Consider the following 22598-nt stretch of genomic DNA (forward strand, 5'->3'; position numbering starts at 1 on the left):
GGATTTCATGATATTAGAAATTCAGGAAATTAGAGTTTGTTTCTATTTTATGCTTTTGGTTATTTAGTTATGTATTTTAACTCATTTTTTTAGTGCTTGTTCAGACAAGTTTTCTTTGTCTTTTTAACCTAGTTGTGCCCCTATGAAATTTATTTGTTTATATAAAATTATAGTTTTACTTTTCTTTATGTACATTCATTTACTTTTCCCTTCCCTCCTTTATTGTTTAATTCAAAATTTTGTTGATATATTACTGAACTTTTGTTAGTAAAATAAAGGATAAATATTCAATTTAGTCTTTCAAAGGTAAAGTGCTCACTTGGGTCTTTAAATTATCGAAAAATAAAATTTGTCCCTCAATTTGTAAAAAATGTAACAAATCCGTCTCACTGTCAAATTTTTATATGAACCCAAATGACCAAGTATACGTGACATCGTTGAACCTTTTTGATAGTGAGAAATTTAGTCAATGTGTTACTGACTCGAATGAACTAAAATGTCATCAGGAATTTCAATGAACCAATTTGTCAACTTGAAAAAATATTTATTTTTTTACAACACCAATTTTGTTGGACCTCTCTCCACCTTCTTCCCAATGCCACCATTGCCCCCAACTCCACATTCTTCTTCCTCCCCCATTCCCCTTTCCTCCTATCCAAAACCCTAATCCCCAAAATATCTAAATCCCTTTTCGCCCTCTTCCCTTGGAACCACAAGCCCAAGCTCTCTAGCACCACCCCTCACATCGTTGTCATCACCTCTGACAAGGGAGGGGTGGGCAAGACCATCACCATGGCCAGCATTGGCCTCTCCCTCGCCCACCTTAGTTTCTCCATCGTCGCAATCAACGCCAACGTCGACCTTCGCAACCTCAACCTCCTCCTCAACCTATTTTTAGATTTGGAAAAAGAAAACAAAAACAAGTCTAGATCTGGAATCGTGAACTCAACACTGCACATTGGTGAAGGTTCAACTCGTTGTCGTGTTCTCCCACTCTCGTGTGAAGGTTGAAGGAGACAATTTGGGGTTGGGTGATAGTGCAACAGAAGGTTAATTTGGAGCAGAAGTTCTTGTTGGATTCAAGACTATTGTTGTGATTTTGATGTTCTTTTTTGGGGTTAGGAGCTCCAAATAGGGTATGACAATGAAAGACAAAAGAAGGAAAAAGAAAGAAAGGGGAGGCAAAATGTCACCGAAAAAAAAAAGTCACCACCAAAAGTCACATCCGGTGACGATGATCCATAGTTGTGGAAAGGGAAACATGAAAAAATAATAAAGAAAATATTTCTCCTAACTGACAAGTTAGTTCATCGAAATTTTACTGACAAATCACTCAATCCTACTCATGCAGCACACATAAGAAAATTTTCGCTGATAAATTCGTCCACAAATGTCATGTAAAACATTATATTTGCTTTAACAAAGATATTTAACATTTGGACTAAATTGTCGCACTTTTCACAAATTCAATGACAAATTTTTTTTCATCTTTCAAGAATTAAAGTGTAGTACATTATAAATTTAGAAATTAAAGTGATTATTTATCCTAAAATAAAAATATTTTTTTCATGTTATTTGAAAGACAAGATGTATCTTTTACATGATACAATCTTGCTTAAATCGAGTAAAATTGTTATAGATAATAAAATTATCTTTCCCTCTAGATATTTAATGTGCATAGTATTATTTCTCATTATTAATGTGGGAAACAAAATTCTTTCTAAAAAAACTTTTTGATAGACTATTTCATTTATGAATTAGTGTTAACTAATTAAAAATAAATACTTTAAATTATTATGTGTAAAAATTATTAACCGAACAATACCACCTAATTAAATAATGAATGTTTGCTTTTCAGTTTTAGTGTGAATGAACCGTAATGTGTTAAACTGCTCACCAATTGCCTCTAATATTCACTGTTTTCTATTTGTTTTATTCTAACCAGCGGAAATACAGATGTTGTCACGTCTGTGTTTCCGCATTTCTATCTCCTTATTGTGTTTTCATATACTAGAATTAATATATTTTTGTAATTTATCTATTATGTATTGAATTATATATTAATTTTATTATTTATTTTAATAATTGAGATTTTGTCTATGCATATAATATATATATATAACATTTTTTATATCTCTTTCTTTTTATTAGGTCATATCATTTATCATATTTAAAAAATGAAATCGCAAAAGTGACGAGAATGTCAGTTTTAACTCTCCCAATTTCCATACTTATCACGTGCTTCAAGCAAGTGAATTTCACTTTGCAAAAGAGGAAGATTAAAAAAAAAAGTGTGAATATAAGTGCCGACATAATGACTTACGTAGCCACGTTGAGAAAAAAGGTAGCCACATTGAGAAATCGTAATCTTTGGGCACTCCTTGTTTCCCAATTGGCAAACAATCTGATTTTACCAAGAATTAAATCTTTTAATGATACTCGAACACAGTATACTATATGAATAAATCCATGGACAATTAAGTTGTCATATTGGGCCTCTACCTGAGGACAAAGATAACAAATTTAATTAATTTAAAAGCTTTAGAATGTTGTTTTCTTATTCCAATCATCCCACAAATGCTAATAAGTAATAACATTTTTGCGGAAAATTTAAGTTGACTATGGTTTTTTGACTTGAGAAAAAGGATCATATCTTTAAGGGATTTTTCTTTTTTTGTTACCCTGTCCTGCAAAAGTTGAAAAAACAAAACCTTGGATCATTTGTAAGATGAAAATATGCATGATGATGAACTTAATGGTAAAAGCTAAATAAGAATGGGTTGGTCAGAAATGGAATTTAATGGAACTTTGAAGAAATTAAATCATAATTTTTGTTAGTCCAGGGCAAGATCTATCTGTTTAGGGAACACTCTCGCACAAATACTCCCCCATCAAATTCAACACCAAGAGATTGGGGTGAGAAAGAAAAAGAAGGATCCACTAACGGAGAATTTCAAAGAGGGAGAGGGGAAACTGAAGAAAAAAAATAAAGGTGATTTAAAAACACATTCATGCAGTTGCTTAAAAAATAGTTTAAGAATAAATAAATTGCACTGTACAGTAAAGGAAAAAATGTTCATAAGAACAATTTGCAAAACGAATATGGAGAGTGTGCGGTTACTTCGGTAGTTGAAGATTATTTCAACAAAAAAAAAAAGACAAAAAAGAGGGATGAATGTAATGTTTAATATTATGAAGGGTAAAATAATCTAAAAAAGATTGAAGATCAAAAAATAATTAGTGCAAATGATTATTTTCTTTGTCTATTGTTATAGATTATAGATAACTCTTTATATATATATATATATATATATATATATATATATATATATATATATTATTCAATCTTTAAATACTTTGATATTATCTCAATAATCATGTACAATAAATTTTAGATATAGATAAATTTAAATATTTGTAGTTAATTCATTTTATAATAGTTAATATTTACTTATATTCTTTAAATTAAATTTATATTTTCATAAAATACCAATGTAATTTAACATTAAATTATTAAAATTTATTATATCTAACATGTTATTAAATGAAATAATTTTAATCATGATTCTGAACTGACTTCATCCCCACTCAGTTAATTCTTGCATACAATTTTAGTCTCCTTTTTTATTTATATCCAATTAATGTATTTAATTAGCAAAACAAGACAAGTACCGGCCAAAGTTGTTTTGTGTGTGTGTGTGTGTAATGATTGTATTTATGCTTCTTCTTTTTTTCATACTGCGGTTGTATGTAAAATAGGGAAAAAGGTATTCAATCAAATATTAACTTTTCGTAGTGCTTATTACAAATTCTATTTTCAATATTTGATAATTGATTTGAAATATTTAAAGTAACAATTTATTATAATGGCATTATGATTTCAAGTTCAAAATTATGATTGAATAAATATGAATTATGTATAATTTAATAATTAATTGTTATAAAATGCTTGATTGCAGAGGCTTAAATTTAGAAAATGAGTAATTTATTAAATCTAAAAGAAAAGTCAAACTATATGTTTAAAAAGGGATGAGTGCATTTATTGTGATTTATATCTTCAATATCAATATGATACATTAACTGGAATTTTGAAATTAAAGTCAATTAAATATCAAATAAAAATGCTTTCAAAAAATCAAATAAAAACAAAAAAATGGGGAAAAAGTAGATGTTTTATAATTTTGAGAATAGATATTTGAATTTTCTGATGTTATAACAAAATAATTAATTATACGAGAAAAAAATTGTTTTGTTTGGTCATTTGATTTATTTACAATGTGCTTGTTATTACAATGTATATTTGTCGAGATAAAGAAACATGTTTATGAATTTAGACATTTCGTATTGATAATTTTTTAAAAAAAAATCACAAATATAATAACAGGGTTACTGCATTTTTTTACTTATCATTAACGGCAAATTCTACTGTGCCTTCAAATTTTAAAGGGTTTATGAATGAAATTGAGTTCGAAATCCTAAAACAGAGTTTTAAATTCAAATTTTGTGAATAATTAAAAAAAAACTCATTAAAAGTTAAGTTTCTCAACAAGTCCAGTAATATTTTACACCAAAATTATGGTAATCTAAACAAACAAAAATCAAATCACTAGAAAAGAACAAGAAAAGACATTCGTGTTACGATGTAAAACTTCAAAAATAACATTTGAATTTACATGCAACACTAAACTAATCTGACTATGGTTGACCGCAATGGAGATGTCATTAGCTTGATTGTATCGAGTTCATATATTTTTTTACCAATGCAAATGTAACAAATCAGTTGACAAAATATTTAATTAGTTATAATACCACAAAGTGAAAACAAATCAAAATGATAAGACAGGAAAAAAAATTTAAAATTATATAAAAAATCATTCACTTATTATAATCAAATTAAACATGTTTAAGTTATTGTCTGCTCACTAAGCATTTCATAAAGGACGTTGCTCTCGCGTTTGATTCATAGAAAAAATAGACTAGGCTTCATCACAGAAATGTAACTTGATATTCAAGTGCCTCTTGGACCCTGTAGATAGAAGGAAGGAGATTCAGGGTACCATGCTTCAATTCAAATCCTTATACATCCTTTAAAAAAAATGCAAAAACTAAAATAAATAAACACTTTTTTTTGCTCGGCAAAATAAATAAACACTGACTAATGAGAGCATCAAACCTCAGGAGTACAATACAAATAATGACCCGGATAAACCATTTCTCACTCAATCCTTGAATCTCTGAAGTAAACACCAAATCAGCTCCTCTTCCTAGCAATTACACAGATACAACACGAGCCTTGTACATGATTATATACGCCATGTGCCAATCACCTACAGACAAAGATGACAGCAAATTTTTTTATTGAATCATCTGTCTGTCTGTCTATCTATCTATCTATATATATATATATATATATATATATATACACACACACACAACAAATTTGAAGTTGATAGAAGTAACAGATATCCTTGTAATTTTCTAATATTAATAAATTGGCTAATCCTTAAAGGGGGGGGGGGGAGGGGGGGAGGGGGGGGGGGGGAATACAAGATATGCATATGCAAATAGGCGATCATGGCATGCTAGGCTCAATTGGGGAGAAAGGAGAAGGGAGAGGGAGAAGTAGTAACAACGATAATTTCATATTATCAATATCGGCAAATTAATTCTGTATATCCTCACCTCCTCCGGATAGTCTAGTTATGTCTTCTTCGAGTTTTGGTTTGGGATTGTCATCGTCAAACTCTATCCATTTCCCTGACAAAAACAAAATCAATATTATTGCTTGGAAGAGACCAGGACAGATAGTCAGATACTACAAACACAAAATTCTGTTTCCTAGAACCAACCATTTTCTTGCTTGACCCAACCAACATAATGTCCTGAATCAGCACTTCTGCCCTTGTGGGTTAATACAGCAACCAAATCATAAATTCCAGTCATCTGTGTTTCCTTTTCACCTATAGACAGAGAATGGAGTAAAAAGCAGAAAGCGGATTGAGAAAACAAAAAAACAAAAAATAAAATAAATAAATGAGTAGGCATAATGTTGCAGGTTTTTACCCTCCTCCATGGGAACTACAGATGGCTCCCCTCCATTCAATGATCCCTGAATCAATAAAAGAAACAAAGTATAAGGGATTTTGTTTATTTACCTGTGGTAGCATCTAGCATGTAGTATATGCAATGGTGATTCAATGGAATAGACTTACTGTAACAAAATGATCATTCCTATTTCCCAGTTTGGCAGCTTTAGGAATGAATGGCAATGTAAATCTAAAAACAAGGTTCAACTTCTCATATACAATATGGATCTCGCTAACCAGTGTCTTAAGAAAACTGGTTAAGAAATCAATAAATCTAAGGTTTATATTGGAAATCATACTGGAAGTGCATTGAAAATCATGGTAGGAGAGCATTAATAATACTTTACAAAAAAATTATTCCTTAACTAGTGTCTGAGAGTATTGGTTAGATGGGATGAAATTACTACTCCATACTTATGCTAGCAAACAACAAGGCAATCATTGAAGGGTATCACAATTACTGCATATCAAGCACGATGTTAAGTTTGGCTGTTTCCTCACCTCAGCATCAGACATTTTTACATCACTTTCCTTCTGAACAGAGCTTTTCTCATTCACTTTCAGACCAAGCTTTTTGCCTTCCTCATTTCTTAGGATCTGAAGGTACAATATCCAAAGTGAGAATATAAACCCACACATTTTACAAACCAAGCACATTTTTCTTACAAACAACCATAAGATTTTCAGGTCAAGACAAAGAGGATACCTGTCTAGGAGCATCCAATTTTTTACGAAGATCATCTGAACAAAAATCATAAACATCCAACTCCAGGGGATAATCTACTTTCTGAGATAACCAAGCACGATGACATTGTCAAATAAACTTTAGAAAGCAAACAAAACTTTCCAAGGATAATTTGTCCAACCCAACAATAACTATCCAAAAACACACACACAAAAAAGACAGTGAGCTCTACCCGCAAAATCTTAGCCTTTTGGTTGGATTCCCTCTTCCAAAAGAAACGGACAAACTGAACAGTCAAGTACCTTGAAAAGGAAAAGGTTGAAAATCATATCACTCATAGCAATTACCAAGGAAGAAATAACACAACAAAGAAACAACCAAACTTCATCTGAACAATTACAAGGCCAATATCTTGAGGTCTAATTTTGTCAAACTCAAACCAATATTTTAATTCTGAATTCTGATACATGAGAAAGATCGCAAGTTATACTATAGAATCTTAACAACTCTTTCAAATAGTTATATAGATATGTAAAATTTCAATTAGTAATTTAAAGAAGATAAAATAAGCTCACAAGTCATGACTAGAATTGTTACTTAACAATATCCACACTTAATCATAGGAATTCCAATGTACATCCAAAATTAGACCGACTCGTTTTCACTATAGACCGGAGAAAGATGGTCTTGACACAGTCAATTTAAAAACCCAGCATTTCTAGTATCTACTATTTAAACCAATTTTCTTTCATAGACTACAAGAAATTATTAAAATTATTATTATGGTTTTGACATTATATTGTGCGGGTGAACAGGGAAAAATTAACACAAAAATAAACAACACAATTGAATCCCACTCACTGTCCCAGTTATTACAGGGGGGAAATTCATTATTGGGCCATTAACAAACACGTTAAGCTTTTGGATGGATTTATTAGATTCTTCACATGGTATCATAACAACTATATGACCAAGCAATTAGGAATTTAATCCCAGACACCTCTGTTCATAAAAGTTCCATTAAATTTCAGCACAAGTACAATGGGCTTATGCATTATCCATGCTTCAAACCCAAATGACAACTGAATTAAGGGATGAATAAGAAATTAAAATTATTCATAAACCAGCACTTGGCAGCTTAAAAATTTGGATTGATTTGGTAGCTAATCTTCAAAATCATTAAATCGAGTCAAGATATAATCTCAAGATATCAAATACATCATTGAGTTAGCATTGAATGGTCTCCTAACAACACCTCAGATGCAAGTTATACTATAAAAAGGTAGCTTGAACTTTGTATAGTTTAAAAACTCCATCTGAAATCGCATGACAACAAAGAAAAAAGGGTCCAGAGAAATTTCATTTCAAAAAAGAGAATATCAACCTTGGCAAGGCATTGATGCGTGATTCCTTCAAGTATGTAGCACTACGGCCCAATACAGGCGAAGCCTTTTCTAACTCAGATTTTAACCCCTACAAAAGTCAACAGGTTAAATAAAAGTTCATAAAAAAGTGTATTCATCATAAGGAATATGCTGTTACACATTAACCACTGAATGAAAATCATTAAACAGTTAATTGTTTCTATATAGGAAAAACTTTACCAATAATTCCTTATTGTAAATTATTAAGTTTAAGTAAATTTCAGCAATCCAACGTATTATTGCACTTTCACTGACATAATAGCATAGTTATACAGCTTTATCAATACAAAATTATAGAGAAATCTTAGGAATGAAATAGTGAAAAGGTTGGAATAGTAGGGAGAAGGATGGACAGATTAACAGAGCATGAAGGATGAAAAAGTTAGGCAAGCAAAACAAAAACATAAAAATGGGGGGTTAGACTTGCAAGGAGAAAACAGCATCCTTAGTAAACAACCCCCAACCCCAAAGGCCCCAACACAAACACACGTGTTGTCAATGGAAATAGAGATGCCTTAGCACTTACATGTTTTATCCCTTCGTGCAAATGGTTCACCTCCTGTGATATGTGGCATTTAAGTGAATAAACAGACTCTGTTTCTGAGCTTTCTTCATTACTCTCTTGACAATGAATCCTAACAAGTTTTTATCAAAATGACTACATTAAACAGGATACAATTTCATGGGCATCAATGAGCATTTTAATAAACTTCAAAAGTAAGTGTGGATTGTCTCTTTTTTTGGTAGTTTTTTTTTTGTGGCAGACTCTCCTTTAATTCATAATAAATTGAACTAACCAGAATTCTCCACAAAGCAAGGACTACAATGCTACACAAGGAAAATGTGCATACATAGAACAAAATTAAAATTTTCTCCAGCCAAGACTGACAGCATGGATGCAAAAATATGCAAAGAGGTTGTTTCCAGATTTGAACCCATGACTAACAAGGCACAACTTTACCTCTATGCCAGGGTCGCCCTCAATTTAAATATGCATTAAATATTTATTTATCAAATATATAATCTAGACTTATAAATATTTTATTAAGCAACCGCATCATACAACAACTAGTTTCTCTTGTAAGTTGATATGCAGCTGTCTTAATTCCTGGTTGCATTTAATTCAAAAACATTGTCAGCAAAAAATTTCTTCTTTAGCATAGTTACCACCATCCCCAGACAGTGAATAAAAAGTTGTCTTTATATTTATATTCCATGAGCTTCCATACTGTAATAAACTAATAGGTTAAATCTCTAAAAACATAATACGTTGATAATATGTCACCGACACAATTTGCTAGAGTAAATAGGCATTTTGGACTCTGACTTTTGACCCATTTTGTAAATTAGTCCCTATCTTTTTGAAATGTAAAAAATAGTCCTGATCTTTGCATAAGTTTTGCAAAATATTCCTTGCCGTTAAATTTAAAAAGTAACGCCGTTAGTGAGGTGCATTGTTGGCAATTTTAGTGACACATAGACTATCCAACGTGGCAAATTGTCCCTGATTGTGACACATAGACTGGACTTTGATGCAAAATTTAAAAAGTTGTCAACTTAAAGCAAAAGCAATCCATTATTGGAATACATAGAAAAAGAGAAGAGCTTATGGTGGAAGGTTGAAGAAAGAGATGAGTGGAACTGGAACATTCTTCTACGGTTCGGTAATTCAGTCGTTGATTCAAGTTCAACAACAACGCTACCATTATCCCCTCTCATCACCTCCATTCACTCCAACGACACCGTTTCTCCGTAAAACGGAACGCTTTGCTTCGAGACAAAGCATCAGCAGCATAGCGAAGAACCGCTTCCCGTTCCCGTCACTCTTTGCCGTCGAAGAAAACAAAGCAACAACAAGATTTCAACATCGAAGAGTCTCTGAGCGAATTGTCACAATTAGCTGACACTGCTGGATTATTGGTTGTTGGTGAAAACTTGGCATCATGTAGAATGTAGATGTATGGAAGTGGAATGTCTGATTTCGAGAACTTTGTGCTCAGAACAATGTTCCTGTGAATTTATGCTTGTTGTAGACTTTGACTAGGTTCTATTTAGCTATTTATAGTGCCTTTAGGATGTTTGCTGATTCCAATTCTACGATAATTGTTGTTCATCATATGTTTTATAGAAAATTGAGCGTTGTCGACATTGATGAGTATTAATGTTGGAAGTGTATTAAGTTTGATTGGATTTGGATGCTATCGTTCTCATTCCCTGCTTAGGTGATTTGAGCTGTTGTGTACTTTTTACTTTAGATCCTTTTGAGCCTACTGCTAATACTTATAAATCTCAGACAGCCGTGCACGCTATAGTGGGATGCTTGCTGTGTTGAATGTTGTAGACACAAAACAAATAATTTATACTATACATATTCCAATGCTAAAAAAATAAAGAATTATGACATTATCTAACGTTAAAGACATTCAAAATAATAAAAAGTCATATCCTAAATGGACTGTCACCATAAAAATGGAAGATGATGGAATTAATTGAAATAAAAAACAGAACAAGAGAAGGAACCAAAGTCTAGTCTCTAGATAAGGGTCAGATTCATTATGGGTCTATCATAGGCAGCCTTACCTTGATGTCATAATGAGCCAAAATCATTTTGTCACTTCTACTTCCAAATAACAATGCAATCACCAAGGTACCTTACAAACATGGGAGAAATGCGGTAGTTAGAAGCAGAGGGAACCCAGAAGTTGGGGGAATCACCGCACCCAGTCCTCCTAGCACTTGAGTTGCAGCTTTAAAGTCCTGAGATTCATTTGGCAGTTATAAATCCAAAGTCCAGACTTCCAGTTGAGCTCATTGCAATTCGTATCAGCCAATGGCTTAGATTTTTCTTTTTCTTTTTTTCTGTGTTTAATTTCAGTTGCTCTCTGGTATAGATGAAGGATTGATTTTTGTAGATTATCATTGGATTTGGGCTGGGTTATTGCCAGATTTGGTGCATCGGATCTCATGATTGCACTGAGTTTGAGCGTGCAAACCATCCATGTTTGCAGATCAAATTTTGAGATTCAAACTTGCAGAACATGCAGAATCACATGTTTGTATTTTGATAATCATGATGACATCGTATATCATAATTTGAACCTAGTATCAGACTGAAGATATTATTGGATGTTTAAAATTAAAGAAATCCTTTATTAACCTGTGTGCTTTCAGATAACAGGATATGATTTTGTTGGATGTTTTAAAATTGAAGAAAGCCTTTATTGTTACTTGTGTGCTTTCAGATGATGGGATAATGTTTCCCATTATTCATTCTCACTTTTAAATAGTATAGCGGCAACTACTTCCAGAACCATATATTAGGAGTACAACTTTCATAATTCATATAGCTGAGTTCAAAAAACTTGCAATCTAGCTGCTAATGGAAATCAAATTCCCTCTGTAGATTTACAACTAATCTATGTTCTCATTATATCCAATATTCCTGTCATGTATGATTCTATAGAAATAGTCAGGCTTCTCAACTAGTTCATCACGGCCATTCTTAATTTTTCCTGAAGCTAAATGTGAACATAATTTCTTGTTTGGTTGAAAGAAAAATACAGTTTGTTTGCTAGAGATGGGTATGGTCATGGTCTATGGACTAATGGAGGTTTTTGTTGTCCTGCATGTGTCCTTGTTATAGTCCATGTATCCTGATTGCACTCTTGCTTGTAATAGTAGCAACCTTTTCTTTGATATTTTCCTCTTTTGAAGCTTCATATACAATGCTATTTTCCAGCTCAGCTGTTTAGTACTTCGTATGTTGATTGATTTCTGTTATTTTCTTTGTATCAGACACCCAAAGGATATCCATATGACAATCTGTGAGTGGAGCTTGGTGGTGAACCATAGGTAGATCCAAGGCAATGATCGGATGGGAAGTTCTTGTTTGATGTATTTTTCTTTTTACGTTTATTTGTACTTTTGTGTAGTTCAAAATAAGGGATCGTGGAGGACTTGCAGAAACCATCTAAAGGAATGGAAGAGTCGTCTCTGGTTGCCAACAATGGAAGAGAAGAGTCGTAGTTCAAAATAAGGGATTGTGGAGGACTTTTTAAATTTTGCATCAAAGTCCAGTCTACGTGTCACAATCTGGGACAATTTGTCACGTTGGATAGTCTATGTGGCACTAAAATTGTCAACAATTTTTTTTTTTGGTCAGCAAAGATAATATATATATATATATGAAAGAAAACCAAGTACCAGAGGTACTGTGATTACAATAAAAACCAGTGGGATGGTTCCCAAGACAGACTACACAGCAGTCTCGGAGGGAACCAAAACTGGAAACAGATTAATATACTAACACTAAGCTATGATTTCTGCCCTCAACTAAGTACAAAACCATCTCTAAGATTAGATGACCATTGGTTGTAATGAACTGCAAAGTCTTTCTCAAAATTTCTAAGCCATGTCCAAAGTAAAAATAGTGCATCCTCCAGCAGTTTGTTGCCATCGTAGGTGCCGTTTGAAAATATAATCTTGTTCCTCAGCTGCCACACAGTCCAGGTTAAAGCCACCCACCATAATCTCCATCTATTACCCCGAATACCTTCCGCCATGTTGTTCACATGTTGGGAGAAATGTTGCCTTGGAAGCTGCGGGAATACACTGAGAATATTCACCCAAGACATAGATTCCCCCCAAATAGGTGTAATTTTGCTGCAATGTAAAAATAGGTGTGCTGTATCCTCGTTCGAGCTCCTGCAGAATGGGCATTGTACGTCACTGATTTCCACATGCCTCCTACGTAAATTTACCTTGGTTGGCAATCTGTCCCGAAGTAATCTCCAAACAAAGACTGCAACTTTAGATGGGATCCTTAACTTCCACACTTCTTCAAAGTCTGCCACATCAGCCCCTTCTGTTATACTTCCCCTCAATGCATAGTAAGCGCTTTTTGCGGAGTATTGGCCACTTGGATCTAGCTGCCAAATCCAATCATCCCTGCTGTTAGGTTGGATCCGGATGCATCCCACCTCATTTAGAAAGCTGTCAGCCATATGTACCTCACTGTCAAACAAGTGTCTCCTCCATTTGAAGTCCCATTCCCATCCTATGTCTGTATGTACTCCCCATATGCTGGATGAGATGATTCTGTTGGCATGAATTGAGATATAGCCTCGGGTATTTGGCTAGTAATGTTGTCTCACCATCTATCCACCTATCCTCCCAAAACTTGATTCGATCACCACATCCCACCTTCCACACTATTCCGTTATGAAGGACCGTCTCTTGTTGCGGATGATGAGTAGCCAATTTCAGATCCCTCCACCAAATAGAATCGTTTGAATCACGTGATGCTTCATCTAAGTTCCTCCAGCCGCCATACTTGGACTCCAACACTCTAGCCCAAAGGTCTGAATGATTTTGAAACAAGCTCCACTTCCATTTGCCAAGCAATGCAAGGTTGAAGCTATTGACGTCCTTAATTCCTAAACCCCCTTTTTCTTTTGGAAGACATACAGTCTCCCATTTGACCCAAGCAATCTTGTTTTGATCATCTCCTCCTCCCCATAGAAATCTGCGCTGGATGCCCTCCAATCTTTCCACCACCCTTCTTGGAATCCTGAAAAATGAAAGAAAATATATAGGAATAGAGGTTAAAACAGATTGTATAAGTGTAACTCTCCCCCCAAACGATATGTGTCTCTGTTTCCACTTTGCAAGCTTCCTCTCACACTTTTTAAGGATAGGATCCCACAGCTGACATCTTCTCGGGTTATCCCCAATGGGGATCCCAAGGTAAACAAACGGAATGGGCAGCAGGCTACAGTTCAAGAAATCAGCTGCATTTCGCTTCCATGAGTCCGACATACCAAAGGATCCAAAACTGCTTTTAGCAAAGTTAATTTTGAGACCCGAGGCAAGTTCAAAGGTCCTCAAAATTGCTTTAATTGCCTTAATGTTTTCCATTGACGCCTCCCCAAAAAATATAGTATCATCTGCATATTGTAACAAACTAACGCTGACTTGTTTGCTCCCCACTAGATACCCTCTAAAAATACTTTTCTCCACAGCTTGTCTCATCAATCCATTTAGTCCCTCAGCAACAATATTAAAGAGAAGAGGCGCTAGTGGGTCACCTTGTCTAAGGCCTCTTTGTGGGGTAAATTCAGCCAATGGACTCCCATTCACTAAAATCGAGACAGACGCAGATGATATGCACCCCTCAATCCATTGAATCCATTTTGGGTGAAACCCCAACCTTCTCAACATGTATTTCAAAAATTCCCAAGAGACTGAGTCATATGCCTTCTCATAATCAACTTTGAACACAAGGCAAGGTTTTTGACTTCTCTTAGCTTCCTCCACCACTTCATTTGCTATAATGACACTGTGTAACAGATGCCTGCCTCCTATAAAAGCGGATTGTCGTTCATCTATTATGAATGGCATCACCTTCTTCAATCTATTTGCCAACAGCTTGCTCACAATCTTATAGACGCAGCCTATTAGTGAAATGGGCCTGTAATCATTCAGAACTTGTGGGTCAGCCTTCTTAGGGATTAATGCAATGAAAGATGCATTACATCCCTTAGGAAAACGACCATTAGCATAGAACTCATCCAGGAAGCGGAGGACATCAGGCTTCATGGTATGCCAAAATTGCTTAATGAACTTAAAATTGAGACCATCAGGACCTGGGCTTTTATCGCTCCCACAGTCCCACACGGCCTTTCTAACTTCCTCCTCTCGAAAACTCCCTATCAACATATCAGTCTGTTGTTGATTAAGGGTTTGAAAGCTAACTCCATCTAGAGTGGGTCTGTGGAGGTCAGGCTCTTGGAATCTGTGTAGGAAAAACGATCTTACCTCCTCCTTCACTTTTTGAGGTTCATCAAACCATACTCCATCAATCATAACTCCTTTCAATAAATTATTCCTACGAGTCGCATTCATCAGCAGATGGAAAAACCTTGAGTTACAATCACCTTCCTTAATCCACCTGGATCTAGCTTTCTGTCTTAGAAGGGACTCGTGTGACTGAGCGGCAATCCACAATGCTTCTTGAAGCTGCTTTCTAGACGAGGCCTCCAAGGGGGATAATTGTCTGTCAATAGAATTTTCTTCCAACCTACTAAGCTCCTCCTGAATCTGCTTGACCTTCTTAAAGGTGTCCCCGAAATGCTCCTTATTCCACTCCTTTAGTCTTCTTTTGAGGCGTTTTATCTTTTCTTTAAGCACATAGCCACCCCACCCTCCAAGCTGCATAGACGTCCAACATTCCTGAACAAATCTTTTAAAGGAGCTGTCCTGAAGCCAACAATCCAAGACCCTAAAAGGTTTAGGTCCCCAATCAATGAACCTTGACCTCAACAAGATAGGGCAATGGTCGGAGAAATTCCTATCCAAGGCGGATTGGGTGGTATCAGGCCATTTAGCAAGCCATTCGTGGGAAACTAAACATCTGTCAAGCTTGCTTTTAGCGGACCCATTCGGTCTAAACCAAGTGAATTTTCTTCCCACCCATGGCGCATCCTCTACCTCCAATTCATCAATCCAATCGTTAAACTCCTTAATGCTAGTATCACCGTCCCCTCTGTGGCAAGTCCCCATCCTCTCTGCTGGATCTCTTACATTGTTGAAGTCACCCAAAATACACCATAGTCCCCCACTGTGTGGAATTCTCAACTGCTTGATAGATTCCCATAATAGTCTTTTATGCTGAATCTGGCATGGTGAATAAATGCAGACTATGTGAACTTGGTGGTCCTCCTTAAGCCATTGACCTCTCAGATACATAAAACCTCCTCCAATGACTTTGTCTTGTAGTTTGAAAGTTTCTTCGCTCCACATACACAATATGCCTCCTGCTGTGTTGTTTGCAGGCTGCGCTTCCCACCTCACATTGCAATCCCCCCACAGTGCTTGATATAAGCTCTTATCGATATTCTCCTTCTTTGTCTCTTGGATACACATCATATCAATGTGTTCTTTCTTGATCATTCTTCGAATTGTAGCCCACTTGACCCCCCTCCCTAGGCCCCTAACATTGTAGGAGATAATGTTCATGGGGTATGACTTCTATCTCCCAATCTCTCCGCCTCCTTCCTATCTCTTTCCTCCATTTCCTTAATTTTAGTAATTACCAATCCCTGCTCTATGTCTGTGGTTGCCCCCAACTCTTGAGCTATGTTCCAAATGTCTGCTGCCTCCTCTAGTTGACTCTTTCCACTCTTATCATTCCCCACTTGCTGTGACATTTGAGAGCAATCTTGTTGAGATATATACCCACTGCAGTCAGCTCCCCTGGTATCCTGATTCCTCACGAGTTGTTGCTGCCTGGTCAGTATTTTTATTTGTGAGTCTGTTTCGTTGGTAGACTCATTTAGGGAGCCCAAATGCTGTTTCTTTTGACACCTCCTCATTCGAGAATATACCCTCCAGGTGCTGCTGGGTTCGTTAGTATATGATTGTGGGCTGTTACTGCTAACTCCATTGTGATTATGGGGGGTATGAATAGAGAGGCCCATACCCCTACTATCCTTTCCCACGTTTGTGTGCACCTCACGTGACTTCCCCACATTCAAAATCTGTACCTCTGCCACATCATCATCTATTATAACTGTTGACTTTTCTCCCTCCTCTGGACTTTCACGACACGTGCCTTCTTTTTGATAAAATGTGGACTCTTTATACTGCCTCTCACCCTTCGCTGCATTTGCTAAATTTCCTTTTTCGTATATGCCCTGCTCCTCCGTGGTCTGACCATCTTTCCTAATGTCCTGCGCCCCTCCCTCTTTGCACCAATCTTGTACTAAGCTTGCAGCCTCTGGACCCTGCTCCTGACGTTCCACCTTGTCGTTGCCCGAGTCTGGTCTTGCGGCCGTTGGTCCCATTATGGGCATATGGGTCTTTACCCGCGGGTTAAAATTGTCAACAATGCACCTCACTAACGGCGTTACTTTTAAATTTAACGGCAAGGACTATTTTGCAAAACTTATGCAAAGATAGGGACTAATTTGAAAAAGAAGTCAAAAGTCAGGGACCAAAATGCCTATTTACTCCAATTTGCTAGGAACTAAATACAAGAGAACACACTTTAGGATGAGAAATCACAAAAATAACACAACAATGAGACGTCTACATGTTAAAATCAAGAAAAGAAAGAATTTACTTGATTTTTCATACATTCAAGGCAAGCCTGTCAAATCACTAGACTAGCTACAAATAGTAGCTAGAACAATGGTACAAATGAGAACAAAAAATTAAGCATAAAGTACTTCGGGGATGTAATTAACATATTGCACATTAGTAGCCAACAATTGGGGAGAAAGTCTTTAGACTGTACCTGCTAATAAGTTCTATGCCAAAGAGTGCCTTCACAGCATCGGGATTTTCACTGAAAATAAAGAACAAAATTTGTTAGATTGAAATTAACATTCTGAATGCAAGGAAGTGGATGAAAAATATTTATCATATAAATCAGGAAAGTTCATAAAACCTAGTAGAGTGTATTTTAAACAAAACTAGATTGACCAAACAGTATGTCAAGAAGAGAGAAGTGAGAAGTGCAGAGAATGGAGATCAAATGTTTAGTAATTCAATTCAAATTTGTCACATTTTTCTAAACAAAAAGTAATAATTGCAAGATACTGCCACAATTGCATCCAGTTACCAAGAAATAGACACTAAGTTACCTAATTCCAAGGGATCTGAGGGACTGAGAGAGAGTGTATAGAAGTTGTGTCCAACATTCTTCAGCATCCTGTTAAGACATGAAAAATAAAATAGATAGGTATACATATTCACTACTAGAGCAATAAAACTAATTCCATAAGGTGGCATGCAACTTAAAAACCTGTTGCATGAAAACTCCATTATGCAGCTGGCCAAATTGAGGATATTTTTTCCGCAATACCTGGCAATCCAGGGCAATATCAGAGCAGTAAGCAACCAATAAAAAAAATACGAAGATAAAACTTTTCAATATACAATGACAGAGAATAGCTATCTTACTCAAATGGCATAAAAGCAGTAAAATAAAAGTGGCAGAGGATACAGATTAACATATTCTTAAACCACATTCTAATAGTGACAAGTCTCCACTTTGGAAGGTAAATTCAGAAGGACATAAATATGTTGGCACAAAAAGGGACATGAATAAATTTTTCAATAACGAACCAACAATATACATCAATCTACATAAATGAAACATTGGGTGGTAGAAGACATTCAGATGGCCAAATAGCACCAAGCCACCAACAGTCAGCAGAGATGGCTGGTTGCCAACACAGGGCTAAGGGGTCACAATAAAGGGTAGACCTAAACTCCATATTGTCGTACTCCTAAGACCTTGTCGAATTGAATTTAAAAGATGCCACAAAAGGACAAAGTAACAAAAACCGATGATAATTTAACTGAATTCCTGAAACCATAAACGTGTGCCAACATATTTATGCCCATTTTTATGCTAACATATTTATGTTCATTCAAAAGGAGGACATAAATATGTTGGCACAAAAACAGGCACGAAAAGAAGTAAAAAAGATAATTGTTATTATAAAATGATGCATTGTTTTCAACTGAATTCCTGAAACCATAAACTTGAGCTAGAATTTTAATTTAATGACAATCTAAAACTACCCCATACTACATGTTACTAAGAAATTTTAAATGTACCATTGTATTGTTTTACTAAACACTATGACATTTCAAAATTCAAAAAAAAATGAAGTCTTCCCACACAAAAACATACCACATCATATAAAAAACAAATTAACAAACATAGATAATAATTAGTTATATAATGAACACTATATAATGTACCATCCAAAATTGCATTGGCGCCACAGGCTTCACACTTTTATCAAGCTCGTTGAACAAGTCACGGGTTGCAATGGTCAACAAATGAGAAGATTGATCGACATCGTTGTTTCGTCCTGAATGTGAATAACTGGTTCCAAGAAAGTTTATGTCAGCCTCAAATGCAGCAAATATAATGTCAATGTGTCTTAGAAAAAACTTACTTAGTCAAAGCTGACTTTAATTCAGGTACGGAATGGAGGCATTGCAATGTTGAATTCATATAACATGTGTTTCCCAAGTTGAAAAGACCAGCAGTATGTCCCTAGGAAAACCAACAGAAAAAAAATTCAAATGCTAAAACAAAAAAAAATTGCATATTCTTCCTCTAGTTATCAATGAGATAAAACTAGCCATTCAATGATAATTAATTAAACTACGTCAGTGTTTCATCCTTTCAAGACCAAATTACTGCCAATTTAAGGACCAAAGTGATGGAAAAATATTGAATTGACATCATGTATACTATTGTTAAGATTATGTTTTGATATTATTCCTGATATTATATTCATTATTTTTTTTCTGCAAAAATAATATTCTATTAATTGAGTACCAGTAGTACTAGAATTACAAACTATATTCATTATTAGAATATTCTATTTTCTATTAATAAGTAATTGATTGATCTTGTAATCAGTACTGATTACCTTTTCCGTATTATAAATAGCATGAGGTGTGGTCTACATTGACACACACACAACTCAGTAAATAACACCGTTATAACTATAAGAACCAAGTTGTTGATGTTTAATGGATGACCAATGCAACGCTATGTATATCTTTAGAGGATCGAGCAGAACCTAGACCCACTGAACACGTTAATCAAGCACTATAGTATCTCCAATCAAAAAAACTTCGATGGACAATACACAAAATATGATATGGACAAGACAATAAAGGTCCATTTAAGCTGTAAAAAATGTGATTTTATAACAGTTTTTTTTTCATAAACTGCTATTTTTTAGCTTCTAAGATAAGCACTGCAACATCTGTTGAGGTATTGCCTTTTTGAGGGTGGGAGCATAAATAATTATTATAAGTTTTTTAAACATATTATTCAATTAAAAAATACTTTTTTCTCTCAAAAGAATACCTAAATCAAGTAAACAGCAATCCTAAGAAAAAGTTAGTGCAGACAGCAGAGTCTGAACACCGCTGCAATAAGCTCATTTTCATGTCCAATGCTAGACCTCACATCAAAGTTCAAAAGTATAGACCATGCAGTGTTTGACATGCTCAAGCTTCTCATCCATCTCCCAAGATGGTCCATTGAAGAAAAAAATGAAGGGAAAGAACAACAAAAATGAAGACAAAGGGAGTATTGTCAATCTGTTTCTCGGATTCAAGAGTTTGTTATTGGCAAGTATTGACTTTTAAACTAAGGAAAAAATTATTTTTCTTCTGTGTTCTATAAATGACTGACAACATAATGAAAAAATACAAGATTATTAGATTATACACCAGTCAAGATGCTTATGACTCATGCCTGTTATTTTAGAGCTACACTTAAAAACACAACTATTTGCAGTTTACCAAGTAACATGTGTGTGTAATTAAGAGTTGAAACTTACAACAGCAACTACTTGTTCTTCTTCTGGAAGATCTTCAACAAAAACAGTTCCCTTCTCAGGAGTCTTCACAACTTCATCAGCTGTACCCATCATCATTAGCTTTTGACCCTGGAAAAGAAGATTATGTAGATCAATTAAATGAAAAGGCATATGGAATATAGTCGAATGGTAATGAAAAACACATTCTAGCACCGCTCAACCTCTTTCACCCCTACTGTTGACCAATCAGCATCATCCTGCATTGTAAGAGGAAATTAAAGGAAGAAAAAAAGAGTTCTGAAACAACTTCATTCCAGCTTATTATTATACAGAAACTTCTTATAAGATCTACTAAGGTCGAGTCACTGATTATTAATAATGAAATATCAAAATCAAATTGGATAAAGCATGGTTAGGCTAAGTTTGGTTATTTCTTACAATATCACTTCAACAATCTACTTACCTTCAAAAGACCACCCTTGACCATAATTTTTTGTCTTTCAGGAGGCACACCAGTCAAATCATACAATTGGCATTTAAAAACATAAGCAGACTGGGTAGTGTCAAGTTCTACATCTTTGAAAATCTCCTTTTGCCATCTTACGCTTACTGCAATGAATGATCAGTTGTACTTGTGAGTACCAGAATAATAAAATCAGATTAAAAAAAAGCAATCGAAAAGGCAACAATACATACAATAGCAGTAAAAGGAACTCCACATTGTATAACAAAACCAGAACCTCCGTATTTATCTTTAAAAAAATCAAATTCAGTTTATCGCTAACATCCTTTAAGAGATGTAAAACAAGGCAATACTTCATGCACAATGAAAAATATTTAAAATTAGAGACCCCACGTAATTTTGTCACTATTCATATAGCATAGTTAGACTTCAAAAGAAGTTAAATGCACCTACGTCTCCACTTTCAAAAGTTCCAAGGATCACGGATAATGATAATAACAAAGTGTAACGAAACACGAAAGTACGAAACTTAAAATCAGCATATCCAAGCCAAGATAACACTGAATCACCCTAGCTTACATAAAATAGATTAATTTCATAAAGGAAGTCACAAATCAAGCTCAACAGCTAACATGTCAGAATTGTCAGAATTGCAAACGAACACAAATTGCTGATTTCCTTAGTACAAACCCTAAATTACCAACGCCGCGTCTCTTGGATAGATTTCGAACACGCAGCAGAAATCAAAAGGAAAGAGCAGCAAATAAAATTCAAATAATAATAATGCATCGAAATAAGGGCGATGAATGCGTAGAGAAGAAAGAAACAGTAACATGTTGAGAATCGAAGCGAGGAGAGAGAAAAGATGTGTGACCTGTGATCATGGTGGTAGTGAGAGGAAGAAAGGAACAAAGAAGAGTTGTGAAGAGGTTGGCTTGAAGAAAGGGCAAAACGAAACGAAAGATATTGAGGCCTTTCCTTCTTTCTGTGTGTTGGGGTTTTATATTTGGGCCGAGGCTGAGAGCGTGAGCGAGAGGAGTGTCTGGCCCACTCATTCGTGTTCACTGCGCCAGCTGACCAACCCAACCCCACGAGCCTTCAACTTCCAGAATATTTTCAATTAATTTATAAAAAAAAAAATAGATGAATTAAATTCCGAAGATTCATCAAATCAGGACAGACTGCCTTAAGGTTCAGAAGAGTACATTGATATACTCAAGATTACCTACTAACAAAATATAAAATTCTAACATTTTTATAAGATATGAATTTGTTTCTTATTAACTAAATAAATATTTAGTAAGATAATTATCATGTTATGAGCACAATATTAAGTATATTTTATAAAATAGATGAGATTTGTTTCATGCAAAATTTTCTTTTGTCCAACGGCATTTGTGATGAGATTGATAAGGTATCAATGAACTTTCTTTGGTCTTGTGGAAATATGAAGGGTTGGAATCTTTGTGAATTGAGACATGGTCACTTCTATGAAGTGCCAAAGTGGTTTAAGGGTGAGGAGTGTTTGTTTTACTAACATATCTCTTATCGGGAAACTTGTGTGGAATCTCCTTACAAAAA

At 34.9% G+C, this 22598-nt stretch overlaps 1 protein-coding gene across 4 annotated transcripts; it reads right to left on the reverse strand.

Moving 5' to 3' along the window:
* Nucleotides 1-4835: 4835 nt before the first annotated feature.
* LOC114422329 (ubiquitin carboxyl-terminal hydrolase 6-like) lies at nucleotides 4836-22098 on the reverse strand. 4 transcript variants are annotated; one of them, XR_003668676.1, is made up of 19 exons: nucleotides 21892-22098; nucleotides 21018-21163; nucleotides 20776-20811; nucleotides 20576-20683; nucleotides 19169-19269; nucleotides 18969-19095; nucleotides 18001-18060; nucleotides 17840-17907; nucleotides 17491-17541; nucleotides 8722-8830; nucleotides 8156-8244; nucleotides 7004-7073; nucleotides 6793-6873; nucleotides 6588-6683; nucleotides 6064-6109; nucleotides 5850-5960; nucleotides 5683-5757; nucleotides 5174-5327; nucleotides 4836-5026 (listed from the first exon to the last, which is right to left on the reverse strand). XR_003668676.1 is itself a non-coding variant. In XM_028388632.1 (18 exons), exons 1-18 carry the CDS (start codon nucleotides 22070-22072, stop codon nucleotides 5272-5274), a joined length of 1611 nt encoding a protein of 536 aa, XP_028244433.1. In that variant the 5' UTR covers nucleotides 22073-22098; the 3' UTR covers nucleotides 4838-5271. The 4 variants fall into 4 exon arrangements, 2 of the variants coding, with proteins under 2 accessions (XP_028244433.1, XP_028244434.1); XR_003668675.1 differs by having other exon boundaries at nucleotides 4838-5085; XM_028388632.1 differs by having other exon boundaries at nucleotides 4838-5327.
* Between the last annotated feature and the right edge of the window lie 500 nt (nucleotides 22099-22598).

Source organism: Glycine soja, chromosome 8 (assembly GCF_004193775.1).
Source record: "Glycine soja cultivar W05 chromosome 8, ASM419377v2, whole genome shotgun sequence".
Classification (NCBI taxonomy): domain Eukaryota; kingdom Viridiplantae; phylum Streptophyta; class Magnoliopsida; order Fabales; family Fabaceae; genus Glycine; species Glycine soja.

Bases quoted from the DNA above. Each gene is read 5' to 3' on its own strand.
- LOC114422329 (XM_028388632.1), bottom strand. From the start codon at position 22,072: ATGAGTGGGCCAGACACTCCTCTCGCTCACGCTCTCAGCCTCGGCCCA. The intron at 8,245-8,721 runs GTAAGTGCTAAG...TGACTTTTGTAG, and splicing joins TGCACGAAGGGATAAAACAT to GGGTTAAAATCTGAGTTAGA. The intron at 6,684-6,792 runs GTATCCTCTTTG...TTGTACCTTCAG, and splicing joins AATTGGATGCTCCTAGACAG to ATCCTAAGAAATGAGGAAGG.